This window comes from Hoplias malabaricus, chromosome 14 (assembly GCF_029633855.1).
Source record: "Hoplias malabaricus isolate fHopMal1 chromosome 14, fHopMal1.hap1, whole genome shotgun sequence".
NCBI lineage: Eukaryota > Metazoa > Chordata > Actinopteri > Characiformes > Erythrinidae > Hoplias > Hoplias malabaricus.
In genome coordinates this window covers 10,672,225-10,695,682 of record NC_089813.1, presented here as the reverse complement: position 1 = coordinate 10,695,682, position 23,458 = coordinate 10,672,225, and the positions used below count along the sequence as shown (strand labels likewise).

Here is a 23,458-nt window from a genome sequence, read left to right as displayed (position 1 = left end):
GGTTTTGAGCAGTGAAGTCATAGAAGTGAGGACTGATGCATATTCAGATTTGTGCATATTGAATAATGGTAATAAAGGCAATAATGGCATGAAAATGATTTTTAATAAATATATTTTGATAAACAGAGATTTTTAGTGGTTTAAACAATGACTGGAGAAGAGGAGCTTTAAGTAGTTGGAGACCCACTTTGCTTGAGTGCCATTAGCTGCTTCTTAACTTGTACTCTTTTTAAAAATGTCTTTCTTTTCAGGATTACCACCTTTAAAGTTTGACACAGCTAAGGTTGGGATGTACTGACCCAAGAACATCTGGACTTGCTGCATTTGGAAGGTACACTAACATCACATTGTATGTTTTTCAAGTTGTAGCCGGTAATGATAGAATATGCACAAACTACAAATGTTAAACTGAGAGAGAAAATGCAATGACATGAGGTGAGACTCCTTCATTTGCTTCCAGAGAATGATACAAAGAAAATATTCCCACCAAATTAACTTGTGTGTAGTCTGTAATAGAGTTGGATGTAATTCCTGTAATTTTCTGGTGGCATATGGTGTATGTGGTCATCAGTTTGGTAGTGTGTACCAGTGTGAACTTTTCTGAAAGGATATACAATCAATCAACCTGTTCGATTTAAATCAAGCATGCATTAAAACATTAATTTACATTTTAAGATATAATTTGAGATATTTGTTCTGAAGACGTTGTACATAGTCATCCAACTGCGTAAAACAGCTTAACCAGCTTTAATTGTTTCATGAGATCCAACAGGATGTATTGAAATTATTTTCTTTCTTTTTTTTTATTGCAAAATGGTTGGATTCAATCTTTGATCATACATAGACTTTAGTGAAATGTGACTGTTTCATTGCAAAGCATATGACGCCACCTTGTGGTTATAGTTGAAATGCACTTGACAGTGTGCTTTAGTTTAATTATATTTATAGGTGTTTTAAACCAGTTAATTATGTTAATTGTTTAAACCAGTTTTTTAATTGATTATCTGTTTCCTATTTTGACATTTGCTTCACAGACACGTTAAAATCTGTTAATTGAAATATGGGTGCAAAATCAAAGGAAAGCAGGAGCTACTTTAGTAATCAGCATTAATTTATCAGGTTATAGGTATTTATATATTTACTTATTTATTTTGCAAACTGATGTCATACTATGTGTGTGTGTTGTGTGGGCACGGAGGGACAATATGGTCTTTATGAGCAGTCCTGCGCTCTAAGGCAGAAACATTGTTCAGCAGTAAAACATTCTGAAACCAAAACCACATGTTCCAAAGTGCACAACACACTTTATGCTGTAGAGCCGTTACTCAAGCGAGGGACTGGAGGCACTCGAGCTGTGCTGCACTGGTGTTGGACATTGCACATTTTCGTTTATATCTAGAAGCTCAAATGAAGACCAGATTCGTTTTCAGACATGCTGCAAAAAAAAAAGAAGGAGGGAAAGAGGGAGAGGGAGGGAAGTTCGTTGGTGGTGAGAGATTTCAGGCACAATTGAACACACTGCTTTATGCAGTGTGTTTTGACAAGCTCACAGCTTACTGTTTTGAATTTAGTACTGTACGTTAAAGGATGTATCATGTTTTCTTCAGTTTGTTTATGTTTTTTGTTTTATACATTAGCTATCCATTTGTTCACAGATCAGTTATTTAATATGAGCAGTGATCTACTGGACACCATCTCTTAGAAATTGCATATGTATTCACATTCATAGCTATGAATATAATATAGCACACCTCACCATATGTCTAATCAGTGCTCATTTAATAAGGGCTCCTTAGCAAACGTTTTTGCCAAGAAAGGAAAATAGATAAAGTATTTCATCTAAGAGCTGGACTACGAAATAATGTCCACCCTGTTATTAAGAGCAGATTGATGCAGAATCTGTTTCACTGTTTTTGTTTAAAGATGCCTTTAAGTGCAGGCGCAATTACCCCACTCATAAGTTTGCACAGTATGGAGCCATGAGGCCTCTCGAAAGTGGCAAGCTCTCAAGACTCAATTAAAACGGGCCTTTGCCAGAAGTTGGGGCCCTCCTCCAGAAAAAGAAAGCTCCAGTTTGCCTGCTAGCTGTATGCAGAGATGCAGATAAATAGATTACAGAATTTACATTGGTTGCCTTTAGCACTGACATCTGAATCACACAGCCATGTTTGGGTGTGTGTTTTTGAATTTGTAAAACGTGTGTAATATGGGGTTCTAGTTTGTTTGTTTGTGTGTGCAAAATAGAGTTAGTGTTACTAAATAAACTGGTTTAATTTCCTCAACCTGACCAGCTGCTGCTGAGCATATGTTCACAACAAGAATGCAAAAGGGAAGTCCCTTTTTTGAGGCTGAGTTTGTCTTGCCTCTCTGAACTGACCAGCTGCCAGGTTGCACCCCTCTCTCTTTGGTTTCTGATGCTAATTCTGTAGTATATTTCATAGGCTGTAGATAGGGTAGAGGGTTATGTTTAGAGATGCATGAATACCAGTACGGGTATTGGGTGTTTGCCCAATACCATGTTCATTTACTTGTACTCGTAATCGCAAGCGAGGCTTCGATACCAACATCTGATAACTTGTGCCCAGTGCATCATATAACGGAAATTGTCTTACCAAAGATGCACAACACTGTGCAAATGCAAATCAAGAGCTTGTTGCATCTCATGTTACTAATTTATATATAGATAGATACTTTATTGTCGCCAGAGGGAAATTCAAATTATTGATAGTGTAAAAAAAAAAAACCTGTACTCATAATAATGTACATTTGTTTAGACAGATTTCAGTACAGTATAAATATTGATTTGCCAAAACATGAAAACAGCAATCTTGTTTCTACATTCATTGTCCATTTTATAAGTTCCAGTTCCCGATATTTGCACTTTGTAGTCCATCAGCTGCTCTGCACACTTTGTTAGCCACCTTTCACGTTCAGAGTTCATGACCCCAAAAGGCCTGTCTGATCCAGTCTTACCAGTGCAGCATACCTTAACACCACCATATCAGTGTTACTGCAGTGCTAAATCTGTTCCCCATTCAAATAATACCCTCTCTTGTGGACCTATGGAGGCCATGACCATTGAGGACCTGGGTTAAAAGGGGCTAACACAACATGTTTAGCAACACATGCTACAAAGTGCACCTAATTAGAGCTGGTAAAATGGACAATTAAAGAAGTTGGGCTAAGGAACACTTAAATTATGTTAAGAATTGTGCAATAAAATGAAACCACAACGAGGGACCAGTTTAGTAATGACATGATAAGGTTCCAGATTAACTCTGTACTGGAAGAGGTATGGTGGGAGTCTCTGTGGTGTGGTTTGTATTGTTCTCAGCCATCCAAGTAGGTTTAGAATTTTCAAGACATATTACAAAACAATTTTGAAAGCTTAAACATATCTCAGTTTTAATGGCACTTTTGTGACCTGTCTTTGCTCTTTTGTAGTCGGGTGCTAAACCAGTGAGAGATTACAGTTCTTTCAGCCTGCATTTTTTTAAAGATTCTGTCAGACTTTGCTGCTGGGAACTAATTAGTTTCTATTTAATTTTGGGAGTATAGTATTACATACATAAAAAGGAACAAATTTCCATTCTTTCTAATCCATCTCTGACTTAACTGAAACAGACTAGTTGTGTCTGCTAATCCCATATATAAACTCCAGGAAGGATTTTTTGGCAAAATGAGAATGATCCATTTGAATGATCCATGCCTCCATTTGCCTATTTTGAGATCATATGCTTACATTAAGTTTTGATCATGTGAAGGTACTTGTGTATTAAAATATTAGTTAAAATATAGAAAATGTCATATTACCTGGATTTTTATTCTGAAGGAAAATAATGAACTTTAAATTGTCCAGACATTTTATTGTTATCACAAGTGCAGGTGCATCAAAGGATCAGCAGGTGCAACCGCCCTAGATTTCTTTCTTTTTTTCTTAAAGACTCTGTTCCACAGTGTCTGTAGTGAAAGTAAATGATAGGCCCTGGGGGAATTCCCAGACTTTCAAGCTGGCTTTATTTTCCAACCTGTTTGGAAGAGTGAATTGATCAACAGTATCAGATATGCTTTGATATGATTGCATTGAGGACCAAACACGCAGACCTAAGTTCCAGCCTGAGATGTTAGTCTTTATGAAGAACATTTCAGCTTTCAAGTGTACAAAGTAGAGGTTGCACAACTTAATTGCAGTTGATTTTGCACTTGCTTGAATCTTTGGACGAGTTCTCTAAAGGACCACATTCCAGTTTGATGGACATATAGATGTTCTTTTAGTATAGAATTGGAAAATCTGTCTGGGACGTGAAAAGTTCCTTGCCCAAACACAACCTAATTTGATTACAAGAGGGATGAATGCCTATCATTGAAGAGAAATACTGCGAAGCTCCAGTTTTCAACCATACAGACTTTTAGGGCTTGACTGTAGGAATCTCTCTGAATATATGTTTGGTCTCGTCTGCTTTGGCTCTGAAAAAACTCCTAAAGCCCCCTAAGTGCTATCCACTTTTTCTTTAGGTATTACCTTTCTGTTTGCCAGTGACTTACCACTAATGTCTCTGTCCAAAATAAACAGCCGGAGATCCTATTGTCCTGTTTCTTAAGCTGAAGTCTGCCCTCCCCTTTGCCTTGTCTCCACTTCCATATTCCAGAATTGCCAATCCCAATCTAATTTATGGAATATTTTCAAGGTAACTGTATACGTCGGGCGGCGGTGATAACATCTCCAGACCCCCGTGACAGGCAGGAACTGTGCAGCGTGCGGTTAATAACATAAACTCCTGCAAAGGCTAGGCCAAGTGAGCAGAGATGTGGGGAAAGAGAGGGAAAGAAGAAGGAGCGAGGCAGTCTGAGGGACCAGTGTGGGCCGTAATTGGGACCATGTGAGGTTCCCCCAGCGGAGGATTAGCGAAGAAACGGAACTCGGCAGAGCCCCGAGATTGCTTTCAATTAGATGCGCCCAGGGCTAGTGAGCGAGAGGGACTCAGTGAAAGATTTAGAGCAGGGACTTGGAGGGCATGGAGCTTCTCGATGGAGGAACCTTGACCGAGGCTAGCATGGGGTCATTTCTAAGTGGTGCTAATAGAGGGCAACATACTGAGTTTGTACTGGAAAGTATTTCTGCCCTGGATTTTGTTTGATATTGATTTCATCTGTAGAGATGAGATGTTAAGTATGTCTTCAAAGAATAGTTTCTGAAATGTCCTTGTTTATTTTTGTGAAGGAGCATTAAGGCTCATTTAACAAGCAAATAACTGAAACCTTTACCACACACACTGACTTTTTGCGAACCACATGACTAAATGTGATCATACTTGCTGTGTTTCTAAGACATTATGAGAAAGATTTGTTAATCTAATTGGACAAAAGTGTTGGCAAAATGTAGGCTTCTGTAAGGACAATGGAATAATATTTATCATTAATGTGAAACGTTGCATTATGTTATTTCAAGGTATGCTTTTCTGACTGAATAATGTCAGTATTAAAGAACACTGATGAACTGCTTGTTGCAGTTCAGGATGTATTTATAGGATGTAAAGTGTTGAACAATTAAATTATCACTGTGTTGCCGTAATTTCTCGCTACTTTGCTACATTATTATTGCTCCAACTTTTGTCCATATTCTTATAGATACCACATTGTAGTTTGGACAGTGCTAATAAGATTTTGCTATTTGTAATTGTGCACTATGGTAAAACTCACGCTAAATTAATCAAGTGTCAGTTATTTTGATTTCCTGCAGAACACTGCATACATTAGATTTTTAAGCATTACTTTAACAATACACTTGCTTTGGTAGTGGTAACTCCAGTAATGTAGCTTAGCTGTAATAAAAAAGGCATGTGTATAATTTCTACCTTTCCATGTCAATCTTATTGTGCAGGGCAGCCTTTCAAAAACAAGTACAGATTCCACGTGGGTTGGGTTCTCTAAATCACTCTCTCATTGCCTCTTTAACATACTCCAGCCAAACTGCCCCAAATCATTACTTATGACAAACGGAAAAGAGAAGTATATGTTTATATTACGTTGAGAAATGGTCCAAAAGAAATGCATTTAGTCACACAGATGTAGAGAAACCATGCTTGTCAGTGATTGCATAGACTTGTCACAGCAACAATGTTTGCTCTTTTTCAGCCTGCGGCCTATTGCTGACTCCCTGGTGTGGATAAGAAGACAGTTAGTGGCTAAGCTTCCAGTAAAGCAGCAGTGAATGGTGGTCTCTGGGTTTTCTTGCTGTATCTGACTCTGCTTTGGGAACAGATGGTACAGAGTACGGCTTTTCACACACCACTAATGGCTGTACATTATGACACACTCCCTCTGGCATCGACCCAACAGACTCCTGCAGCTCCACTAAGTAAGTCCCTGTTGAGGAGGCAGTCACAACTTCAGCTTATAAAAACTAAGAACCCATTGAGATGTTTCAGCGGTAATTAAAAGTTGAAAGACCTGTTTTAAAAGGTTAACAGTTGACACACTTTAGCACACAAAGGCACACTGCTTGGTCTACTAATGGTAAATCTTGCATTAGAGGCCAGTGTTATCACTGGAACGCTTCTATATATGCTGTCTATAAAAATGTTTTCTAGTGGTCCTTGGGTTGCACAATTAAAAAAAGTGGTATAGAACATATATATTATGTGAGGCAAGCATTTTTAAATAAAAAAGTATGTGCCATTATTGAATATTTAATTTTTAAAAAATTATTTCGAATGTTAAGTCTGATGTGAGAAGATTTCAACTGTGTTTACATGGTAAGCCAATGTTTTATTACACCGAATAATTTATTTAAAAAATGTGTCAGTTATTTGAATAATATTTTAAGGGTTTTTTTAAACAATATTTTACAAATTGTATTAAATATTTATAGCAACCCTGCTCTTCACACTTGCTAATTTACAAAACAGATTCTTTACATAACCAACCATTGGAAGATTATATGGAACCAAATCTGGTCCTTTTATATAAGTGTAGCAATAAAGTTTCCAGTCATGCCACACCTGCCCCTACCTTCAACATCACTGAAGCATGATCATTTACAAAAAAAAGACAAATTAAATCATCTCTCACCAGGCAGCGACAGCACCTGACAGCTTTGATTGATGTAGGTTGTACACACCTTTGGATATTGTATACAAAAACCCCACAAAAGCTCATTTCACTTGGCCCTTACCATCTTTCAGGCATCTTTGTGCACCATTAGTGGATATTTCTTTGCTCTCGCTAGTCACGCAAACCCCTGATTGCTAAGTTTGTAATGGTTTATTTTTACAAACTTTAATATTTCTTCATGCCTGTTCATAAAAATACAGAGACACAAGCTGTATGTTATTCTTTCTGCATCATTTACTTTACTTAACTTTGTGCCTCAAATAGACACACAGGTGGACATGTAGCTCATAGTCTGAGGGTACTGCTCTAGTGATCAGGTTTATAAATTGGCTTGGTGAAGTGTGAAGACATTTATACATAATATTATATATGTAATAAGGTGATTAAGTACAGCACTGTTAAAATTTACATTATGATGATTTTCCAATAGAGGGAGTACTAAAAATAAAGGACGATGGTTTTCCAGTAGAGGCAATATTAAAATGTATTCACAAGTGCATTCACTATGTTAAGCACAAAATCTGACCATCAATAAAAAAAGTGTGATAAATAGCAACACCATTATAAAAAAAAAGCTAAAAGAAAAATATTTAATAGTGAAAAGTCATCTCAATGTCTTAGGACGCCTGTCTAACCATGCTAAATTAAACAGAACGTTCAAACATTGATCAAAAATCTCAAACAAAACAAAATAACTTTTTTTGTTAATAGAACCTTACTAGCAATATTTTGAAAAGGTATAAAACTATTCAAATGACACCACCAAGGACTTTATACTTAAAAAATAGGGTAGTGATGCCTGATTCTCAAATAAAAGTATTGTTACTTCTTCTTTAGTATTTTAGTGCCCCAACTAAAATTAAAATAGTTCTATCTGAAAATAAATAATAAATACATAAATTAAGAAATATAGAGCTGTCCATCTCTTTTTAGACTCTGTTTAATTTAATATAAGTTCCAAGTCAGTAGCATGACCAAACACAAAGGAGTGGATTTGTCAAATGTATTTGTAGAGTAAATATAAAAAAATACTACCTACCTCTGGATCATATCCCTACATAAAAATGGATGAGAGGTCTACTATGATGTAAATATGAAAAATGCAATATATATTTGTTTACAGATTGACTGTTGACATTCCTGAAATTCAGTATTTTACATTAGGTCATTTTTAAGATGCTGTTTTTAGCACTGCAGTTTGTTGTAAGGTTTATACTGTACTCTGTTGAGCGCTCTGATGTAAATGAGACTGGTGTGATGTTTTAAGTGCAAAGGGTTAGGGGTCTTTCTCTTTTCCAGTCTCAATGAGGTAATTATGTCTTTGTGTTTACTGCATGTTGACTGCCTTCCCTCCTCCTCCCCCTGTCCCACCCTCCCTTTCCCCCTCTTTCCTCTTCTCCTCTCCCTCCCTCACATTAGGCGTCTCCCTGTGGGTAGAGGTGCCTGAGATGTTGGCTGAGCCATACATCTCTGTCAAAATCTCTATGAATAAATTAACCTTTTAAAGATTAGTGCACCCTAATACCTCAGGGTTTTTACACAGAACAAACACTGAAAAATGTTTTTTTTCCTCTTCCTTCCAAAGCCTTACTAAGTTGATGTCAGCCAAGCGTTGAAAGCTTTAAAGGCATACACATATTATTTTCTTGAGATGTGGTGTGTATTTTTGTTTTTTATAGTCTTCAATGGTGTACACTTAAATGTAATTCCTCTGCTAATAACACTATAATTTAGATGGTTTATTTACAAGTATGTAACACAACAAAAGCAGCAATTGTTGCCATTAACAAACCATTTTGTTTTTGTGAATATTCAACAGCTCAACAGATCTGAACCATCAGCTTTCTGTTTTATTTACAATTGTCAAATGGGATTTCTATTTAGGCTTAGTGTAAGTATCTTTAATAGAATCTGATTATCCATACATATTTACATTTACTCAAGGATGCAGATTTTCAGTTTGGTCCCTACTCAGTGTTTGACCACTATAGATAGATAACGCCTAAATATATAATGTATATGTAAGAATTTTTTTTTTTTTTTGCTTTGGCAGATAAAATATTTTTTTTTGTTTGTGCCATGAAAATGAATGAGATTTTATAGCCAATTTAAACCTTTTAGTTGTACCAGTTTCAATGTGTTTCCTACAATATATTTCAACACAGCACTGGGAAATTATCCAGTTTTAAGAATGAAGGTAATTCCTGTGGTTCCAGAACTGCTGGCAAGAGTGAGCTGTTCTCCCAAAGCTGGGACTTTTTGGACTGAATGAGGTTCATCAGGTATTAGGGTTATTTAGGCAGGGAACCACACCCGGAACAGGACCAAATCCCCTTGTAGGCAAAGAAAAAGAGAATTTCACCCTCAGTGTGGCTGGGATAATAAGGGTAGCTAGTTAACTTTAATATTGTTTTCCAGCATCTTCGTGTTTGTAGAGAATATATGCTGAAAAAAAAAACTGCAGTAACTTTATGTATACTATTAAGGGCACATGCTAGAGGTATGCCAGAGGTATCCCTGCCAGAGGTGCAGGAAATACCTGTGTGAAAATGTATATATATTTATTATTATTATTATTATTATTATTATTATTATTATTTGTTAGTTTTTGTCTGTCTAGAACAACAGTGGACTCTTGTTGGCGACTGTGCCATGGACTGTCCACTTTGCTTTTAATCAAATCAGGATAATTATGAGGGGCAGGTTTTAGGTTAAAATTCCTCTTTGAAAAATAAACTCTTCTTGTAGACGGAGGGAATATGACATGTATTGGCTATGTCATTGGTTTTGGATTTCGCTTGCGGGACGGACAAGAGGCGTCTCCTACACTTCCTGACTTCTTGCTTGTGCCAGCTCATGTACATGAGGTTCCCCTCCCTTAAATTTAGGGGTTTCGTGGGTAAAAAAAAGCAGTTCATGCGTCCATTCGTCCCTGTGCTCTTGCTTCTCCCCTGTTCGACCTCATCGCTCAATCTTCGTTTAAACCTGACGTTTTGGGTAAGCACTCTCACGTTAATTTATGTTTGCAGAGACAAGCTTGGCAAGACGAGCTTGGGGAGAAAAGGCCACTGTTTGAGTCACAGAGTTATTCTGTGGCTAATTTAGATTTTAGAGAGGAAGCAGTGTTTTCATTGCCATAAACTTTACAATGCACCCCACCATCCTTAGGAGAACATTTTACTGCAATTTTTAAACACTTTGGCAAATGTAAAAGCGATACAGTTACAATAAATTTAAATGGCCTGTATTTCAGCGTTTTGCTTTAGTGCATTGACAGGAGTGACCACTCAAAATAACCTTTCTTTGCCTATCAGTGTGCTTTAGATATTTAAGATGCTTTATTACCAATTCTAAAAATCGATTCTCCTCCTAATAACTTAACCGGCTGATATAATTTATAATATTACTCTCACCAACAGTCTCACTATACACAATGACATCTATTAAGGACCCACTAATTGTATTTTTTTCATTAAGTGTTTTTAAAGCTTTTAGAGACATTATTGTACATAATCATATATGTGTGTGTGTGTGTAAGAACAATGTACAATAATGTTTTATGAAACTTTGTCAGAAATTTGGTCTTGCCACTCAAGCTCAGCATGGGCTGTGAAAAAAAGGATAAAGCAATCCTGCCCATGAAAATCCTAAAAAGGCCACTCCTCAGTCTTCTCAGTAGGTGGCTCCCTAGCCCATCGGATCCTGCATCTATCTCACGTTCTAGATAGACAGATGCTGCTCTGGGCACACACACACACTCACACACACATTCTCATGCACACACATGCGCACATACACACCACTGCTGCAACAGCCAACATATGGAAATGCTTGATTTGATATAGTGTCATTTTACATTGCAGAAATGAATGTATGTCTTTTTTTACGCCTTTTTTTCCTCTAGCTCCCTAACTGGTGGAGTGAGAAATGTGATCCCGGCTAACTACTAGTGTTAAAAATAAAAAACAGACGTGTTATTAAACCATTAACAGCATGTTGAGAGAGGAAGCACTAAGGATGTAGGACAAAGTATGCATTTTTAAATGCACTAGTGAAAATAATGTACATGATTTAAACACCCATGATCAAATTATATATATATATATATATGTGTGTGTGTGTGTGTGTGTGTGTGTGTGTGTGTGTGTGTTTGCTAATTCCAATCAAATTAAAACATTTTCTATAGAGTTTAAATTATATAGTAAAAGTTTATATTAAAATCACAGTAGTGGGTCCTAAGTAGAAATAATTTTTTGTAGTGAGACCATTAGTTTCAACAGTTGGTATAATATTCATAAATTTAGTGGGGGTTTTGTGTGTGTGTTAAAATTCCAATTTCATATATATATTCCAATTCCATATATATATATAAAGGGTTTTAAAGTGTGTAAATGAGATATATATGTATATACATACATACATACATATACACACACACACACACACGTCTGGTGTTTGGCCTTTAGGTTCTATGCGTAATAAATGCATATTTATTGAAGGCTGATTTCTGCTAAGGTCTGATTCCTATAATGACTGTAGTTTCCTATAGCAGCCTTTATGTACCATTATTTCCATGCTTTATTCTGACTATAATCACCCCTTATGCCACAATACGTCCACTCTGCTTCAGTACTTTCTGCCATTCTACCTCAGTCTTATTTCTTTATAGGGACTTTGAGCAGTCACCACCCACGACTAATACAGCCATTTCTTTCCATGCTCCTCTTTCCCCTACCATGGTGGGGAGAGCAGGAAAAGAGAGAAAAGCAGCAGAATTGTAGGATTTTGACAGGCTATGAAAAACCTGATGTGTGTTACTGTTCTCAGTCGTAAAAATTCAGCCAGCGGAGCTGATCCTTTTTGGTTCAGGTCCACAACCACCGAGAAGAGAGGATAGGGGGTTCACTGTTATGATGTCTGCCGTCAAAGCTGCAGAGTAACATTGCTGAATGTGATTTTCTCGTGTTTACTGCAAGCATTTTTTTAAAACTATAACTCATAACAAGGTGATCTTGCAAGTTTGGCTGTAAACACTGGGTGCAGTAGAAACAAAGAAGACCCATTGTCTGCTTTACAGGTTTATGTTCACGCAAGTCTGTGTGTGTGTGTGTGTTTGCTCATCGACACCATAGCTTCTGTGTGGTGCTTGAGGAAACAGAAGTAAACAGAATAACCCAAGCGCCACATGAGAACCAGACCAGCAAGCCACAGAATCTGCTTCAGGCAGAGAACATGCTTCTGTACACATGTTCAGTCTTTTTCATTTCTTTTCTTCAATTTCTTAACTCACAATCCCATACCCTTTCAAAAAAATCATCACCTTTTTATTTTCTAGTAATGTTGATTAAGAAAAGAAGGAAGCAAAAAAAAAATAAACATTTTAGCTTAATAAAACATTGCCTATAAATTTTTTTGTAGTTGAAATAAATTTTGAAAGGTAACTTAGTTTTATTGAACGACTAATGTAATAAGTTACATTTTTATTGTATGCAATCTACTAAAAATTCTCTTGTCTAGGTTTGTCAGTTTTATATCAAAGCACCAAACTTACTAATTTATAGAAAAATAATGTCTGAAATAGCTGTATTTGCAGTTGTTGAAGTTTTTATAGTAAGTTTCTTTAATGAGAATTTGAGTATAAAATGAGACACTGCTCACACCTTAGACTATACCCATGTGTGATCCAAAGGATCTTTTAGTGTATCTTTTTGTGTAGAAAAGTGAACACGACAAACGTTTGTAGTACTACAGTGAGAGCCCAGTTCCTCTAACCAGTTTTAAATAGAACTGTCTGTACTCCAGCACCAAAACTCTCTCTGAAAACTCTTTACTAAAACTGATCCACTGTGCTTTGCCATTTCGTCAACTGTTTGTTGTTTCCTCTGAGGCTGTGGCTGGATGCAGCGGGCCTAATCTTGCGCCGGTTGAGACCCTCAACCGCCCGTCACCTCTGCTGCAACGCTCCACTGCCTGCCACCGATTGGCTGGAGGCAGATTTATTTCGCCCTGTCACAGCCAATCGCGTGGTGGCGCAGCTCAGGGCTCTGTTTAGTTACAGTGACAAACATGCTGATTAGAGGCGGGACATGATGGATGGACCCGGCCCAGGAGTTTTTATCAGCTCATAATGGGCCTGACACTGCACAGACACACACACTAACGTGTATTCAAGGGGTCACATCTCACACACCCACACACACTCATGCACCACCCACACACTCTCATGCACTAGAGGTTAGAAGCCAACAAACAAAGCCTCTCTCCACAACCTTGTTGGCCAAAAGTAATGGACCTGCTTTCAGTCATCTGTGTAGACACTCCATCATCATCATAGTCATAGTCATTATCATCATCATCATCATCGCCGCCACCACTACCTTACTAAACAGCACCAACAGTCCCAGGGCTTGGCTCACTTTGGCTGAGAATGTGATTGAGATCCATTTCTCGCTCAAATGAAACAACGCAAAGATGGGAACTCTTGCAGACCCCCTTGATTATGTCAAACCATAAGCAGTATACGTTCATTCCAACCGCAGCGGTGGTTTTCTGCCTGTGTCGTATCCAAGTGCATTTGTGCCAATTCAAAGAGAACGCAGCCCCATGGTGGGTGACAGCACGGCATGAAGTCATGCTTGAGATTGGGCCGTGAGAAGTGTACCATTTCAATCTGCCATGACTCCCCTGCTGCAGAGCTCTGCAGAACTCCCAGGCATTTAAGGTTGCCCAGGCCACTTTGCTTGGAGTTTGAGGCAGTTTCTTTGAGCATTGACCTTGACATTGATTTTCATCATTGCTCCATGTGCATACAGTAATGTTTCATGTAACAGTTTTTATTGACATCTGCATTATGAGAAGTTTATTCACTTTAATTGTTTTGGCTTTACAGTTTAAGTGTGGCTAGCTTATTTTCAGCCATAATTTAATACTTTGAGTACTTTGTATACTGTAGAACATGATACTTTTTTATATTTTGCTGATATGACAGTTGAGGAGTAACATCTATTTTCAAATTTAAGGAAAGAGATGTAACTGAAGACATAAAGCAATGTCTATGTACATGCAAATATTTGAGGATCTTTCAACTTGGAGTGATAGTCTCAGAAAAAAAACAATGCAAAGGGAGCTTAGCAGCAGCTGGTAATTTGCATTTTTTCTGGAAACAGATGCTGGCTGCTATTAATGCCTCTAAATTAAACATTCATAAAGTGTTATTGGCTTTTTCAATAGCAAGGTTAAGAATGCAGAAATGCAGCCTTGGAGGTCCAGAGCACAGTATAGCTCTGTTGTCCTCTCACTTGTTCATGTTCTCTCTCTCTCTCTCTCTTTCTCTTTCTCTCTCTTTCTTTTTCTCTCTCTCTCTCTCTCTCTCTCTCTCTCTCTCTCTCTCTCTCTCTCTCTCTCTCTCTGGCCTCTCCCTTGTGTTAGGACTGTCGGGTTACATCATAGGGAGCAGTGGCTCCAAATTGGATGCAGAGAGTGAGAAGTTCAGTGCTAGCCTGGGGCTGGGAATATTTTTCCATTTATTTAGGAAGAGAGGGAGAACGAAGAGGGAAGAAAGGATTGGGGGAGAAAAGAAGCATGACATGCAGACAAAAAGGGGTGGAACGCATTACAGGTTAAGTAATGAGTAATCAACAATGGCTCCTTCTGTGCAGCTCCCCGCTCAATCTCTCGTGGAAGCCAACCATGGTAGCATAGCTAGCAGGGGCATGGGTACAAGGCTTTCCCCCCTTATCAACACCTCATTGTGGACTGGAGTGGCTACAGTTTAGTTCTTGTGTAGCTTCCAGGCAGCACCTTCATTGCTCACAAATCTGACAGAATCTTTGGTTTTTGTCTGTTGTTGTCTTAATTCAAAGTTTGCTATGGTGGTTTTTTTTTATATCTATTTATATAAGAACATAAAAAATAACATATTTTAAGTGGCCTAATATGTTATTAAATCTTAAGAAAAAGCGTATGTACATGTCTAATTCTGAAAATATATTCACACACGAAATTACACAAATAGTAAATACCCCTTTCCGTGCTCCCTTTTTTGGCAGAACAGACTGAAATAAATCTTATCTGTAGCATTAAAAATAAGAAAATGAACTATCAAAAGTTTGTGGCTCCTTATTGGCCAATTTCTTATTCATGTTTTCTGAATCTACAATTGTACACAATAAATGAATTATGCTGAAGCTGGCTTGTTGCATACTGAGATTTCTGTCCCACTTTAAATGGTGCAGAATGTAACTACTGTGTAATTTAAGGAGCAATATACAATGCAGATTAAAGCTAACCACTGCAAGGTTAGTTGCAGTATACTTTGAGTTTTGCAATTAGCATCACACATACACTCTCACCTTTAATGCAGTCTTGCTGCTTATTTGTGATTTCTGTTTCACCTCTTGTAAAGCATTTACAATTTTTACATACAGTTTAACATTTTAATAGATTTAATAGGTTTAATATAATGGTTGGTTTTTGTAATTTTAAATACCTGCATTTATCATGTTTTAGCTACAGCTACAGGGTTCAACATTAACGTTTTTTTTCTCAACTTGCCTAGTTGGGCAAGTAGAGTGAACGTTTATACACTCCAGAAAATGTAAAAACAATTTTGAATTATGAATAAATGCACATGCATACATTTTTAAGACTATTTATTTATTTCCTGACAACAAAATCTGAACATAATGAATTAGTTTTGACTGCTTTTGATCAATATAAAATTGTATACTGGAAAACTATTTACTTGCTCATGTTTCACCAGCATTCTGAATAATGCCTGGTTCTTGAAATGTGGGCCAATCAAGAGCATGATTGGATAGCTACTACACAATGCATTAAAACATTAATGTAACCATATTAGAACATTTTCCAGTGTTATAGGAATTTGCATATAAAAGTGAATGGAGACATTATTATGTAACGTTTAAAAGTCCCATGAATATTTTACTTGTCCCAGGAATCTGAGTAGTTGATATTGTTGAACCCAATTATGTCAATGTAGGCCTGATATTTAACTGTACATTTCCTGTTGCCTCATATTCATGTGCAAGCCTTTTACGTGGAGATGTTATTTTAGGGTTTCACTAAATGTCTCCAACATTAGTGTACCTAATTAGTGTACAGTAATTCTTCCCTTGGTTGGTCCTCAGTATTCATATGCACCAGATTATCATTTTCACTTGCTCCTGACACCTTGATAAACTGAATCATGTGTGTTGCATTTACAAATTAGATCCCAGTGTGATATGGACAGTTACCAAGACTGTATATACGTTTTCCGTAGAATAAAGCTCATGGAATATTCTGGAGATTCAGTAAATATGAATTTTGTTGGTTCTGTAATAGACTTAACTGTGGAAATATTTTGAAATTTGAAAAGAAAAAAAGGAAAATTTCTGTTTGTGCAATTCAATTTAAATACTTGGCACTCACATACACACGTAGATGTATTTTTAATGTAATTGTACTGTTGCCCCTACATTCCCTGTTGTTTAATTATCAAAAAATTCCATGCAGAAAATCAACAAAGACCTTGCATGTGTTACTATTTTGATGCAACATAATCTACCATGATTTGGTTATGGATCCTTTTCAACAAGTGCATACCTATGTCCTCTAATGGATGGATTCCTTAACAATGCTTACCAAATTCAAAACCATTCAAAACAGTCCTCAGCCAGTTTTCCAGTCAAAACAACCATGTGTGTTATTCAGTTGCCAAATCTACACAATTTTCAATATATATTGTGTCTAGTATATATTATATGTGCCTTTAATGTAGTGCCCACTCAGAACCACTGGTCGCAAGGCAGGAACACATCCTGGACAGGACACCAGTCCATCAATGGGCATGACACCCTCATACAATCACATACACACACATAACTTTTTGAGTAGACCTGCCGACATGTGTTTTTTGACTGTGGGAAACAGGGGCACCCTGTGCGAACCTTTACTCACATGAGAAAAACACACCACACTCAAGGTGGGGTTTAAACCCTGACCTCCAGGTCCTTGGAACTGTGTGCATAGACATTCACTGTTAAATAATTATCACCATTCTTTTAAGAAGATCCGCATTTAAATAATTCAATAATTTTTTCGTGCTATTTTTAACACTTTCAACTTTTCTGGATAATCTTACAGGTACTTTTTTTGGTTATTTGGTGTATGTAGCACTGCATGTCTATGTGCCATCTTGAAGTGTGCTTACAGATTGTAGGTGTGTTAATATCTGTTTGGTGTGTGTTTATGTTTATAGAATCAGGTTTTCAAAAGCCTGCGCTGGAGGCCTAATGACTAACATTGTGTGTGTGTGTATGTGTATGTGTGTGTGTGTGTGTGAGAGAGAGAGAGAGAGAGATCTCTAGACCAGGCAATATGTAAAGCCTCAGGGACGCACCCACTGCTCGTATTACATTTCTCACTCCACACTCACACACTTGCACATACTCTTAATGCACTTATGGTTTTAATCACCTGATCGCTCGTAGTATTAACACCACTGGCTTGCTATAAGTCTCAGTCACGTTCAATCAAAATCGAGTTCTCCATTCTATTCTGCATGGCGACAATAGTGATTTTCATGGCTCTTTATTCCCGCACTGAAATTAATGTCAGTGTAGTGTATGGGCCATTTTGTAAATGATTTGATCTTGGCTGGGCCTTCTTAAAGAGCTACAACTATAATCTGGAGGAGGCAAAAGTGCTAAGCTGCCATGAAATAGAGGTTGGAGTTTGGGCCCTGGCCCAGTTTGTTTTGTCTCTCAGCCAAACCATCTGTATTGACCAAAAAAGAACTTCAGACATTTACAGCGCCTGCCATACTACTTGAATTTATCTTAAGCTAATGTTGTGAATATTGAACTCAATCGTTTTGGACTTAGAGATCAACACCTCTTAGTATCTGCAGATTTAGTATGCCGTTTTACTTTAGTGGTTGAGTAGATTTCAAAGCGTCATCATTGCCATCACTTGTCAAACTGTATGTGTAGTTTTGACATTTTGATCGATTTCCACTGACCTGAAAGGTATGAATCTAGCAGTGCTGCAGAAGTTTGGACTGATGATTAGAACTACAGAACATGTCTGGTGGTGTTGCGTGCTAGTCGATGTTAGCCAGAAGGAGACACTTATAAACTGGCGACCCTAGTTGTAAAACATGCATATAAAAGCCATTTGATGAACAAGCCTGCACTCTGTCATCCATCCTGCCCCAATTCCCAATTAAAGACAAATCTGATGCCCCTTAATTGCGTCTGCTTTTTTAATGTCACACCAGTAACCACAGAGATTTTACGAGTCTGCTTGAGTCAGAGAACAGAACTGTTAAAAGTATTTCAACAATAAAAAATCCCAGAAAATATGTGCCAAATTTAATATATTGCCCCCTTATTAAAATAGTGGATGATCTGAAAATTGTGTAGTGTAGTGGGATTTGAGATGGCGTTGGTAATATAATTTGAGTTTTGAGCTGGTTTTATACATATTTGTCTAATGGTTATAATAAATGGTATATCATTTTTTTTTATCTTACCCACTTGCATATGGCTTGATCTGTGTAATTACTGTATGCTTCCTCCAGGTTTTCCTTATTGTCAACTAGAAACAACTACTTCATTCATTTAAGTAATTCACAATATGTCATGCAACATTTTATTTTGTGCAGTGTATCCCATATGGCTCATATTGAGGGTGTCAGAGAAATGCTTAAAAGACATGACTTCATAATTGGACCATTACTGAAAATGATGCAGTTATGGATTGACACCATTTCTTTTTAACACACTGTGTGTGAAACTCTCTAGCAATTTTACACAATCTGTTCCGTTCTTTTGGGTTTAATTCTTGACCCAAGTGACCTGCTTCCTTTCCCACTTACGTGAGGTTAACACAACGTTAATGACTGCGAACACCAGAGTGTTGCCGAGAATCCGGAGAGAGGCTCACCTTGTCTCTGGACGTGACTCAATTAGTCCTTCATTAGCCTCACGCTGCATTTTTTTGTGATTGCTGGCTAAAATTGCTTTCTTATGCGCTATTTTCATTTCTACTGGCTTGCGGAAACCTATCTGATTTGGTGTCAGGGTTCACAGAGAAAGCGGCTTTTTCTTTTGCTGATAAGTCTCAGGTGGGCGTTGGAATTTGCAAGGTGGTTTCGCTGGACAGAAGATCTAAAATTTTGATAGAATTTGATTATATGTGCTGTGCAAAGAGGCATATGAGGGCCAGTCCAATTCAATATAGGCAACACTACAAAAAATGTAATAGCACACATAGACCTGTTTTCGACTATACTGAAGTTGAAATAAGCTTTATCAGGAAATACACAGTTGGCTCTTTGCCAACATGTCACAGTATGGCCTCATGTATCGCAATCTGTTTCTGTTTCCTCATCATGAAAAAGCCAGAATGACTCCATTAGCATTGCATTCATTCAGTCTCTTTAACAAAATGACATTCATTGGTATTTTCCCATTTCATTTTCTGGCCTATCAGTGCTAGCACAAGAGGGATGACTCCAGCAGTGTGAGCGCATGTGTAACGCGTCTCGTGCCTCAGGCCATGTTTTCTTAGGGTGATGGTGTCCTTCTAATTCCCCCTCCTCTCTTTCTCCCTCTCTCTGTGTTTTGATTTCTACTTAAAGTTTGATGTCCGTGCCCTCCCTCTGGGGCACTATTAGCTTGTATGCTAATGGGGCTATGCATATTCTATTAGCGCTGTCAGTGCGGGATGAGGCACATATGTGGTAAGGGGCAGTCTGGGGGCAATAAACCCATCGAGGGGATTTCAGCTGCTCCTGCGCTATCAGTCATCTTCTTGCCTGAATGGCTCTGACTTATAGGCCTCCTTTCAGCCTGAACAGCTCCTCTGTTTAATCACTGACTTCAGTTGCCCAGCCACTGTCTTGCTTCAGCAGGATGTTTATGTGTAAAACTGCAGAAGTGCTATTAAAAACTCAACAAAGGTAGCTAGATGTACTGCAGATGTGCCTGTAGGATTTAAAATGAATTGCCATTGAACAAAAGTTTAAATGGCAAATGGTACATAACATTGTATTATTTCTGTTTTAGCCTGGATACAAGACTAGCACAGGTATGCTCAAGCATTTTGATTGTCTGCAGATCAACACTGAAATACATGAGCCTAGTGTCCTTTTTTAAACATTAACTGGTTTAGTAAAATTATTAGCAAAACAAAGTTGAAATCAAATATTATTGATTGAATCACAAAACCAGATAATTAAATATTTCAGTTATCATTTTGGATGTTATGGCAAATGTGTGCATATTTAAAATTCTCTTAGGGTATATGGTTGTTTCATCTCTATAAATAATAAACATACATTTATTTTGTGGCACTTATAGGACCTTGAAGCTGCTATATATGAGCAGTAAGTTTCATGTTTGTGTCACATTGTAAATTTTTTCTGGAAAATTTCGTGACAACTGTTTCCAATGTTTGTAAAAATATTGCTCAAATTTAGACAACTATGTATTTACAAACATGTTCACTATGATTTTTGCCACGTTGGTTCTGACTGAATTAGCAGTTCCCGGGTGAATTTGTGCAGCTCTGCAATGCAATTTTTAATGGAACACTGATAAGTTAGGAGAGCCAGATAAAATGAGATTGGTGATAAATGTTCCAGGCCACTATCTGGCTCCACTTCCAGCTGCATATCCCCCTCCTTTCTTCAACTAACCAATAAAGTGGTGCTTAAAATTGGAAAGGTCTGCTGGATGAAAAGTGGGCTGCTCATTTCAGAGACTGAGTTAAAACAAGCTGAGATGAGTGGCATTGTGGTACAGGCAACCCTAGGTATTATTTACCCAGTTGCTGGGACTGACCATCAGCATGATTTGCTACTTAATGAGAGATGATTTTGAATACATTTTAAATATAATGGCATTGTCTTTGTTTATTTGCTGTTCCATTGCAGAACTCCACATTACACTGTAAAAAAATGGGAACTGCACTGGAGATAACACAATCACTGGAGAATCTGGCAAAAATAAATGTAGAGAGAGAAATACTTGTTGTGTTTATACTTAAAACAGATGAAGCTTTTATAGAAATGTGGAAGCGATTAGTTTAAGGGTCGTCTTTTAGAGTAATTCCCAAATGAAACTTGCTGGCCCTGTATTTATGAAGCCCATTGCAGAGGACCCTAATGAGGCAATTAAGCAAAGGGTCGGCTGACTTTGATCTAAATGTGGTGATTTTTACAAAAACATCTCATCATGATAGATACTCATAACTCAGGTCCCTTAATTGTGCTTAATTTGTTTAGAATAGAAATGTGCTTTCAATTAGACGCTGCATTCTGCCAGCATGTTTAAAGGAGTCTGTCAGGGAAAATTAAGAACTAGTTTGCTTTGGAAGTGACTGTTTTTTATCATGAGGAGGAGTCTCTCAAACAGAAGGCGGAGGATAATTAGACCCTAAACAGAGGTCTATGAGTGGAATGAGACAGAGGAAGAGGCCAAAGGCAAATTAAAAATGGATGTGTGGTAGTGGTACAAAAGTGGACTGGTATTAGTAGGACTGATTTTAACGGTTCAGACCACAGTGCACATTTAAGGGTGTGCTAGGTACATAATTATAACATGACTGTGGTTTATAGAATACACTTTTATATTCCTCATTGTGTTGTAGAGCTATTGGAAATAGGATTTGTGGCATTTTTGCCACCCTTATTACATAACTAATTTATGTATTTAACATTGCATTTCTTGGTTGCTTTACATGCCTCCTTGCTTAGTATTTAAAGGGATTATTAATTTGAATATTATGTAAACTTTTAGACGCAGTAGCAATTAACAAAGCATTTGTAATTTTTTAATGGTGCATATTCTTCACTTTCATTTAATACCAAATTTTATTTTCTCTCCTAACAAATATACTTATTAAATTATTTACTATCTAGATGTAGTCCTGATGTTTTCATCAAATTACAAAGTTTCATTAGGAATAATCTAATACTTTCTCCAATTTTTTCTTTGTGGATTTATGAAATAGTCGTTATTACCTGCCTGTTTTCTCTGTCATCGTTCATAAGACAGTGAGAAGCTATAAATGGTCATGTTAGAATACAAACACACAAATTGACAGTGTCAGTAAAGTGACGGTTGTCACCCTGTTTCTCTCTCTCTCTCTCCCTCTCTCTCTCTCTCTCTCCCTCTCTTACCCTCTCTTTCTCTGTCTCTTGAGGTCTTCCACTTCACACTCCATTACATGTGTCTCATCCTATCTGCTTGCTGCCAGTGTGTCAGAAATCATCTGCCTGCATATCCCCCCACACACACCCCCCACCTCACAGTCACCTCCATAGATGTGATTTTAATGTTTAATGGCTTGAGAGGGATACTGGTAATTGACTCAAGGCTGATGCTGACATCACTTTTTTCACGCTAGCTGACACGAGAAATGACATGAGGTGGGGAATCCCTTTCACTCAGAGTGTTATGACAGTGAGCTTCTCTCTGTGTATATGTAGCCTGCAAAAGCTGTAATTACTTTCCCTGCTGGCATCCCTGACATTCCCTGTTTCAGATAGGGCTGTCCCTGAATATCTGGATATTTGTTTGTTGCGTAGGTATTTTATTTATTTATTTATTTTTTTGTTTTTGTTTTGAGATTCAGATATTTATGTTTTTATATATATATATATATCCAGTGCTAAAAACAAAGCTCTGCCCCCGGAACCCCACGACTCCACCCATAATTAGGCTTGTCAACATAAAAGTCCTTGTACAAATTAAGCCTAAAGCAGCCAAACATGTTAAAACATGCTGATTACAATGAATCATGTTGACACCACACCACATTTTGTAAGCTTTGATATTAAATTATATTTATATTTAAAATATTTTCTGAAAGGCAGAGGCATTCAAGACTGTTCAGATGATATGGTAGTTTCAGTTTTGGAGACAGATTACGTACAGTATTTCAGCAATTTTTCAGCAGTGATATGGAGACCGTTCAGTATATTCATTATTTTAAATTTTAGGTTAATTTATCATTGTATTATATGCAAAGCAGAGTTTATGTTTTATTTATAATTTGCAATGTTTAACTTCCATTTCGAGTAAAGTTATTATAGGATAACAAATAACATTCTGGTCCAAAAACACGCGTTGGTAGGTGGATTAGCGACTCAAAATTGTCCGTAGGTGTGAGTGTGTGAGTGAATGTGTGTATGTATTTGTTGCCCTGTGAATAACTGGCACCCCCTCCAGTGTGTGTTCCTGCCTTGCGCCCAATGATTCCGGGTAGGCTCCGGACCCACCGCGACCCTAAACTGGATAAGCGCTTACAGATAATGAATGAATGAGTTGTTAAT

General features: G+C 37.5%; 1 protein-coding gene across 8 annotated transcripts in view; it reads left to right on the top strand.

Moving 5' to 3' along the window:
- The window catches only part of prdm16 (PR domain containing 16), a 284,189-nt gene that overhangs the window by 821 nt on the left and 259,910 nt on the right, over nt 1-23,458 (top strand). For all 8 annotated transcript variants that reach the window (XM_066643466.1, XM_066643465.1, XM_066643464.1 and 5 more), the window contains exons 2-3: nt 252-331; nt 6,136-6,358. In XM_066643466.1, coding sequence (XP_066499563.1) covers nt 6,262-6,358 — 97 coding nt within the window. In that variant the 5' untranslated portion in view covers nt 252-331; nt 6,136-6,261. The remainder of the gene's footprint in view (nt 1-251; nt 332-6,135; nt 6,359-23,458) is intronic.